Source organism: Lycium barbarum, chromosome 7 (genome assembly GCF_019175385.1).
Source record: "Lycium barbarum isolate Lr01 chromosome 7, ASM1917538v2, whole genome shotgun sequence".
In the NCBI taxonomy this organism is placed as follows: Eukaryota; Viridiplantae; Streptophyta; class Magnoliopsida; order Solanales; family Solanaceae; genus Lycium; species Lycium barbarum.
In genome coordinates, this window is record NC_083343.1 from 109,699,336 (window position 1) to 109,708,892 (window position 9,557).

General features: G+C 35.7%; 1 protein-coding gene across 1 annotated transcript; it reads right to left on the reverse strand.

Annotated features, from left to right (window-relative positions):
- Positions 1–2,431: 2,431 nt before the first annotated feature.
- Positions 2,432–9,203, reverse strand: LOC132603758 (25.3 kDa vesicle transport protein SEC22-1-like). Its single transcript, XM_060316965.1, has 6 exons — positions 9,012–9,203; positions 6,689–6,897; positions 5,257–5,417; positions 5,008–5,154; positions 4,319–4,395; positions 2,432–2,866 (listed from the first exon to the last, which is right to left on the reverse strand). The coding sequence occupies exons 2-6, from the start codon at positions 6,874–6,876 to the stop codon at positions 2,783–2,785; spliced, it is 657 nt and encodes a 218-aa protein (XP_060172948.1). The 5' UTR covers positions 6,877–6,897; positions 9,012–9,203; the 3' UTR covers positions 2,432–2,782.
- Positions 9,204–9,557: the final 354 nt, after the last annotated feature.

Genomic DNA, 9,557 nt, shown 5'->3' on the forward strand with positions numbered 1-9,557 from the left:
AGTCAACCTTATTTTAGCATAAATAACATCTCTGGACGTCTAAAAATGGTTGAATTTTCTGTCAATCTAATAGGTAGATAATTAACGGAAAAACTCCTATATGCTTTTCTAGGTATGATGGATTAATCGCTAAGCATTTCATCTTATATTCACTCTTCTATATTTTGTATTAAATTCTCCTAGAATGTCCTCTCACCTTTTTACTTCTCATGATCCTTGTTTCAATTGCTACTCTACTCTAGATACAGGCCCTCCCCCCCCCCCCCCCCCCCCCCCCCCCAAAGAAATGTATGTTGCTATGGAACTCGAACATGTGATGGAACGCAATACAAATCTTGCTAATAAAATATAGGGGAAAGAACGCATGTGCCCTCTCAAACCAAAATAATTATCTGTTCATGCCCTCATTACTTTCATACCCTCAGGAAAAATCAAAAACTATTTACTTGAGATGTATGTTACTAACATGGTATATAAATATACTGAGATGGTATCATGGAAGACTGCTTCAGTTCTTCTCGTAGTCCTCCATGATACTATCATGGTATATAAATATATTGAGATGTGTTATGGATGATCATGTTCATTTATTCAAAAAGACACACTTTTCTCGAAAAAATTCTCTATGATAACATCATCTTATATACATATATTGTGATGGTATCATAGAGGACTGCTTCAGTCCTTCAATGAGACACTCCTCAGAACCATGGTAGCATCGTGGTATATAAATATGCTGAGATGGTATCATGGAGGACTTTCAGTCCTCGATGATATCATCATGATATATAAATATACTGCGATGGTATCACGGAGGAAGGAGTTTGGGCGAGGGGTATGTCGGGTAAATATTTTCGGCCAGTTGAGGTAAAAGCGAAATTACTTTAGGAGGGGTATGGGACGGGTAAATATTTTATATTTTACGGGAATTTGGTGTTGTTTTCCATAAAATTTACGTAAGTCAGAACTTTCACTCTTCTCAAATATTTCATCTATATGGGTCGAATTTTTCTTACTAAAAGGAGGCAAATATCTGTTTCCTTATCTTTTTTCAACAAGCTAGTAAAATAAATCTTAAAAGCACAAATAGATCCTTTTAGAATGTACGTTCCACACGCATGAGGAGCTTTTTTGTCACTTTTACCAGCCTAATGGTGTTTTGCCAAAATGAATGCCAGGGATGCTGCAAATACAAGTCCTGTTGTGGTAAGCTTTTGCTAATTATTGGAGCTGGCGTCCTATTAACTATAATAAAGTCATAGGTAGCAACTTATGGAGAAAATAGACTAATTGTATTATGTGAGTGCGCCAGAACAAGGTCTCAAATATTCAGAAGAGAATGAGATCAGACGGACTGGATAATTCCACCTCGAGGATAGGGGTATTGGCTAAAGGTGTAAGTAGGTTTTGACTATAGCAGACAGAAACCTTAGTAGGGGTTTGGATATGGGGTGAAATCCCAAATCATTCAAAAAGGCATTATTTGAGATTTTAAATTTTTAATTGTAAAAGTTGATCCATAAGTTTATATTTTGTAAAAATAGATTCATAAGTTGGCAGATATACTTACTAATCATATTTACCAACCATTTATATCAAATATTAAAAGACCTACAAGTTGGATGTATATTTATAACAAATTCTCTTACCAACCACGTAGATGGATTATATTAAAGAGTAGTTACATTATAACTCATGTTCAATTTTCCATTTTATTGAACTAAAGTTTGATCAATTGGTGCTGTAGTTTTTAGAAAGGCCTTCTAGTAGCATATTAATTTTGTTATGAACTATGAATTGCTCATTTGGTAAGATTATATAAGAATTTGGAAAGTTTGGATGGTTTTCGCAACTTGTGGGATTTTTATGTCTATAAGAAAAAAATACAACTTAAGAAATCCAAATTGCATGTCTAAACAAAACTTCAACTTCAAATCATATCCAAACGGCTCCTTAGTATCCGAGGATCGATGTACTTTTTTTATTTTTTTAGTTAATTCCGCCTTGCAGTGGCAGGAGGTTTGAAATGGACCCATATCCTATGTATTAGTAACCAAAAAGCAAGTACATACATGGAAGACGAAGACATGAAATCTTCACTAAAATACTCTATTGCCAAAAGAAACCCAAAAAGACGTAAAATGGAAGCAATTCCAAGCTTTTAGAGTGCAATTCCAATTTTAAAGAACCATTTGTGGTATGACTCGACAGTCAGAAACAATGCCAAGAATCATAATCATAATAGATTAATAGCTAAATAAGATTCAAAAATTGGAAGGGTATGAATTGTTGCATAACACTCTAGCGTTTTTCTGGGAAAATGTTGCACAACATTCAGTATTGCTTCAACTTAATTACGATCGAGCCTTATGTGTGAACGCCAGAACTTCATTAGCATGCCTAAGTGGGGAAGAGAAAAAAGAGAACTAGATACGGACACTGCAATCTTATAGCTGTATTTTAATATATCAAAAGTTGCAACTGCACTAGAATTACAAGAAATGTTGCACTTCAAAATTTTAAGTTTACCAAGGCAAAATATGCTGAGAGGATTAAGATTATATCATTTGTCAACATTTACCAACGTCGCTCTTCATGGTTTATCTGTCTTACATTATCAAACTCACAGCTTGAGTGTCCCATCCGCAAAAAAATCTCTTCATTGCGCACACAACATGGTAGCCACCTTGAAATGTTAAGTGGTCTATTCGTTGCCACAGAGTTTGATGCTGCGAAATCAGTAGTAATAACACTTCTCTAAGCTGCATATGGGATAGGAGCATCACCAAATCTTATTTTTCGCCCAGAAGAGGAGAATAACAACTCCAATGACAATAGCGACCGGAGCCCATTTCCGAATCAAAGCCTAAAGTTAATGAAGATATGAGTCAGTATATTAAAGTACTTGCAAATAAGAAATAAAAGAAGCATATTCATTAAGACAGGAGGCATCACCATCCACATTTGATGTACATGACTGCATCGCTATGCTAGTCTATGTTGCTTGAACTCTTGAAAAGATGCCATCATGCGTGTCGGATCCTCTAAAGGTATTGGTTTTTTTGGAGGATTCAACACGGGTGCGGCAATATTTTCGGAGAGTCCGAGCAACATATTTGCTAGTGCATGGATTTAACATTCAGCTCTCAGTCATTAAGTGTATTTTTTTTTTTTTTTTTTTCGATTTGAATCTTAAACATTCAAATTTCAATAATTAAGTGCATTTGTTTTTTTAGATTTGAAACTTATTCATTCAAATCTCGATTACAAGTGCATTTGCTTTTCTATTTTAATTTCACCAGTTATCTGTTATCTGTCTGAATAGATCTGAATGATTAAAACATATACCAAAATCTTGACAGAATTGAGATACTATCCATTATCAACTACCACCGCCGCCAATCACCACAGTCAGCCGTCACCACTACTAACCACCATTTACAATCATCACCATTGACCACTATTACCATAACCACCAATTACTACTGATAATCACCATCAGTCACCATTATATATCGCCAACCACCGTTATCGGTCACCACCACCATTAGCTATTACTATTGTACACCACAATTATCAACTACCATCAGCAACTACTGCCACCGTTAACCAATACTGTCAACCACCATTACCACTAGCAACTACCCATAATCACCACCACCCCAGTCGACACCCACAACCACCACCATTAGCCATCACCACCATCAACCACCATAGAGTTTTATTAGTTAATTGATATATTATTAGTTAATGAGTTTTAATAAAGATATTTGTTATATATTTATATGTTGAGAAAACAAACAATCCTAATTATTTAATATTTAATACAACATTTTACTATTCAGATGTGTCTTCAGATTCAAATGCCAGAATCTTAATAGAAACAAACGGGATCTAGAACTAGAACTGGAAATGGGCAAAATTTCATTGCTATTTTCTGTTGTATGTCCTAGTCTAAGCACAGATGAGGACTACACTATTTTGAAGTGCAATGGCATGAAACAAAAGTCATAGTTGGTGATACATCATGGTTAAACATTTCTCCATCCTATTTCTTAACCACAGGCCTCCAAATATTCCGTTCAACAGTAGAAAAATTCCATCCACAATCAACTGGACATATCGAGCCCCATAATCTTCTATGGTGACATCCTACATTATATGCATCTGTGTTTGCATCAGAAAGTAAAGAATGACTCCCAAGTTTCATGTTAAATCCTTCTACATCACCATTTTGCATTCCAACCAATGAAAAGTAGAAAGTACATTTTCGGCCAAGAATATGATCATATCATCTCAAAATTTCCATGACACTAACCTGACGATTTAAGTCTCTTGCTTTATCAGCATATATGCGGGATTCTGACGTCAAGCGACTGGACATCTGACTGACCTCTGCATAATTTCATATTTGAACAATCAAATCTCTACTGTCAAACATAAACAATTGGAGATAATACAATGAACATAAGGATGAAAAAACAGGGAAAACCAACTACATAAAAAATGATACATCATAGAAAGAGTATTGCTGATCTATACTAAAACTACGAGTCCTGTGAGTTATGACTGACAGAAAAGTGTACAATTGCTTTTGGATTTATATCAATCAATCAACTATCCCTCATTTCCAAATGAGTTGGGTAAACGATATGAATATCAGTACTGTTCCGCTTTATTCAGATGTATTTCATTCCAGCTGCCCCTCTGAATTTCTCAAAACAAAACAATAATAATAAATAAAAACTAAATACATGAATGATGTCTTTTAAGACAATTAATAGTTCTCTAAAGCTAGAGGTAGTCTATATCTCACTTTACCACTAAACGGACTTACAAGTCTCTAACTAGAATAAAAGGACTCCTTACAAACACATGATCTAATGAAAGTATAACATCAATGATATTTAAAAGTTTAATGAGGAAGTGCTAACATTGACAAACAAAATTTTGCACATATTATTAGAAGGTAATGAGTTCAGGCAAACATTGGAATGAGAAACTTACGATCCAACTTTTCACCAACACCTAAAACTTCTTGTACATTTCGAGTCATTATCTGATGAACTTCGTAAAGTTCATCATTCAACTTTGTAATATTGCGCTGAGTTCTGGTGTCCTGGTACAGTTTCTTCGTCTTCTGTATGAATGTATCTTTTTGAAACAAGAAAAATACGAATTGCAAGAAGAAAGATTAGTATTCAACAGAAGACCAATTAGAAATTATAACAGCGCATACCAAAGGCAAGACCATACCAAATTTAATAAAAGCATAGGGCCTAGCAGCAGTTTCAATTTGACTCCCATTGACACGCTCAAACTCATTCTTAAGGTCTTCCAGGTATTGAAAAGCAAGTTTCTTGGGATAAGAGCGATCACACATTGTCAAATAACAAACACGGCCTTCAATGTTATAACTGAGGGAACCAGTTAAGAGAGAAACTAAATCCCCAGAGGGAACCTTTTTTTTAGTGTCAAACAAGCTGTGCTAAGTAAATCTATTTCAGAAAGGAAAGAGTAGAGGAGCAAATTGTAACTTGGAAAGAAAACCATCCATGAGTTTCTGTTCAATAATCATACTTCCATCTACAAGATTGATGCTGCTATGTAATCCAGAAAATGAATAACATATGCATCCAAGATCAGATGTCATTCAAAATACTACTTTAGATTGAGAAAGGAATTATGGTAAAAGAGAAAGGAGAGGGATATATCGTAAGAGAAATAAGTCACCAATATGAAAAAGGAAACGATCAGTCTTGGTTCATCAAAAGCATTAAACCAAAACCATCCTTCATCCCTTTGGCTATTTTGTGGGTAATTTGGAAGGATCAAGGCAGCATTTTAAGGAGTGGAAAATGACTTTGTACAAAAGAGGGCCTTTCTTCTGTTTCTTGTTCATTTTTGGTCCGCCCGTGATGTTTCCATTAATAGAATCGATTCAATGTTATATGTAGAGAACCATATTTTGTGCAAAATCATGTATGTTTGTATAACAGTTGTATACCAATAACTTTCCCAGCACATTAACAAGTTTGCGAATCTCTCTTTTTTTTTCTTTTTCTTTTTAAACAAGTTTGTGAATTTATCAACAAAAAAAAAAAAAAAAAGGAGGGAAAAAATCATGGAGCAGCCCTCTCTAGTTATCCTACTTCTGCTTATATCATGAAAACTCCTAGTTCCCTAAATTTTGCAACACTAACTGCAAATGCTAAGCAATCCACTCAAGCATATACCAAATCGCAGTTCCCCCACAACCTGTGCTAATTATAACAGCAATAAAGATAACACCAAAAGCTGGCAAATAAATCAAAAAAAAGGGGGGGGAGGGGAGGATGGATAACCCGCACTAGGCAAGTCCCATGCGATGAGGTCGACCCATAAGGCAAATCCCCTGTTGTCGTAGGCAGGGGTTTTCGAACCTGAGACCTCCATTATGAAAGCCCCATGCTCAACCAACTGAGCCACCCTTGCGGCGTAAAATTGCTACACATCTTAATCTTGACTATGAGTAATTCACTGAAAGCGATTTGGAGAAGACCACTTTGTTACTTAACTTGTACCCATCTCACAAAATAAAATGGAAAAAATAACTCTCTACTCTGAGAAACTTCGTTAAGCATTGAGACGAGAGATGTAAACACACCAGGAACATTGAAACATATGTTGATACAAAATACAAGGATACTGGAAAACATAAGGCCCAGTTTCTACAGACATCCTTGATGCATCAATCTGGCCCATAGAGAGGTTCTTGAACAAGGACTTGGCTTGCTGTTTGTAGAAATCTGCATCTGGAACATCACGGCCATCATCCAGTCCCTCAGCTAAAGGAAGACCATCAGTCACACGAGCAATCATAGTCAACTTCACCATCTTGCTTTCACAAGCATACAACTACAACAAACACAATATGGTAAGAGTTAAATTTGCAGATTTGAAGTGGGAAATATTACAGATATGTTCATACTTTCTGTTATTTGGAATGGATTCCAACAAGGCCTTTTTTTTTATTAAGCACCGGGTGTCCGGGTCTCTTTGAGCCCCGACTAATCCCGGGGGTGCACAAGCCCTCGGCAAGGAGTTTCCCGCAAGTGCACCACGGGTAATTCAGGGTTTTACCCCAGTCCGATGGCCCTCAGAAATTGTTTGCACCCAGTGGGTTTCGAACTTGAGACCTTGAAAGGGAGCAAACCCCAAGGCTCAAGCCAATTACCACCAGGCCAACCCCTGAGGGTTCCAACAAGGCCTTTTTATGAAACTATCCTGCTTTCGGCTCCAATAAGTCCAGGTCTTTTTCAAGAGTAAGAAAGATAGTGAGTAGCTTTTCTAAAACTCACTTTTATCTTTTAAATGATTTTGGAATCCTATGACCTCTGCTCTCATTCGGAGACTAACACTTCAATCCATCAGTAGATCATTGTTAGAGATATCTATTTGACCAATTCAAAACAAATGACTTATACAGGAAATAACAAAATTTTATGCTTAATGTCTTCAGAGAGTAATAAATCAAAGACTCGCAACTTCTATGTTACTCAAAATAGATCATTCAAAGATTTTGAAGACATTCTATATTTCTATTAAAATTTCTCAAACTCCTCAATGCAAGAAAAGATGGTCTGCAATGTAGAGACAGTGAATAGAAAAACTGATATTCCTGAGGGAATTAGAGGAGGAGATTGACATTAAATTGATATAACGATTCAAATGTGCAGAGTAAATTGAAAAATTATATTGTTCAGATTTTGGACTTTTTATCACTCGTTCACTCAGACTTTGCACTGAGCAGTCCAACAAGCTTCTGATGTCCTCTTGTTCCTACTTTCCACAAATGATAATTACTTATGCATTATGCCCTGTGAATGCAACTTTCCTTTAACCTACGAGCATGTCTGGCACCGGCCCCAAATGAAGCAGCTTTTCCTGCCCCTATTGTCCTTTGTATCAGTTACCCATAGGAAAGAACAAGATATGGTCAATTCAAAATTTTCACGAAAGCAAATTCACCCCTGGCATGTTGAAGCTATTTAAGGATTCTTAAAAGGGATTCACCCCACAACAGTTTCCACTTTGAACTTATCAAAGACCTACTAAGGAGCCATTTGGACATGGTTTGAAACCCTAAATCATGCCTTTTTGGATGATTTGGGATTTCATGTGATGAGATGAAATCGCATGTCCAAACGCTGATTTCATCTCATGGTTTCAAATCGCATGTCCAAACGCCTACTAAAATGAGCTATATTCCTCAAAATATACCACAAATGTGGTTTCATGAAAGAACCCACCCAACAAGGGTGCGTTAGCTATGATGAACTTCATTAAACCTATATTCCTCTCAATTGACAAAGCGCATCCACTACAAACTGAAGACTTACATTATTAAGTCCAGCTTTTCCTGGAATTTAAAGAACCTCTGCTTTGCTTTAAAAGTCAAAACTATTTGGTGTTGGAATGAAGTGGGTCCAGATATAGCAGAATGAACATAGATCATTCATAGAACCAACCCTAAATCCTTTGACGTTGAAAATGTTTTCTTGGAAAACAAGCGGGTTTCTTACTTATTTTCTGGTGTTTGGTAGGCAAGCAAGAAAATATTATCCCAAGAGCATTTATACGTAATCTAGCAAAACACTATGTGAGTGAGATAGGATAGGGAGTGGGATGGTCAAGGGGTAAATAAAACTGGAATGACATTTGTGGAACTTGTTTTCCTAGGCAAAAAAAAAAAAAAAAAAATCCAAAACATTTTGACCATGAGAAAATTGGAAACTTTTTTTCCAGAAAATGTTTTCCTCCGTACCAAACACACCCTGAGGCGTACTATCCTCTAATTCAAGAAACACAACATTGTGAACTCAATTGCAGAAAAATTATATTTAGATCATAGACACATTTGCAAATGCAACCAAACTTTTCACCCCTGCAATAAAATTAACTTACCAATACTTTCAATTTCTACTCACATAAAATCTATTTGAAGTTAAATATGGGATAGATCAAATTACCAATGATACGCGTATTGACTCTTAACTCTGTATGCTGGTGGATCCAAATACTTCCCGATCTCCAATTTGTATTGAATAGAGTTGATTTTTGTAATTAATATTTACACGATTTGCACAGATTTGGGAGTAAAAGCGAATAAAGCCTTTTTTTTTTTTTTTTTTTAAAGTGAAAAAGCGGTTTATACAATTACACCTAGGCAAAAGCTGTCCTCTTTGTAATATATACAGTATATATATTAAGCATGGAAGGAGGACTAACACAGCTTCCCATGCTTGTACCAACAGCTTTACAAATTGTACATTTCATGAATGCTTATACTAAAAGCTATATAACTTGTACTCTTTAATCAACTACTTTTTTATCTTACACGGACATATGTCATAGTACTTAATGTTTATTCTCTTCTTATGTATACACATATGCATTTATTTATTTCCTCCGTGCACTTTTGATTTTTCTTAATAAATCTCACGTAGACGGTACTGCATATTTATTCTCTTCTTTACTTGGGCAAATTACTTGAATTTTCACGTTCTTTAAGAATT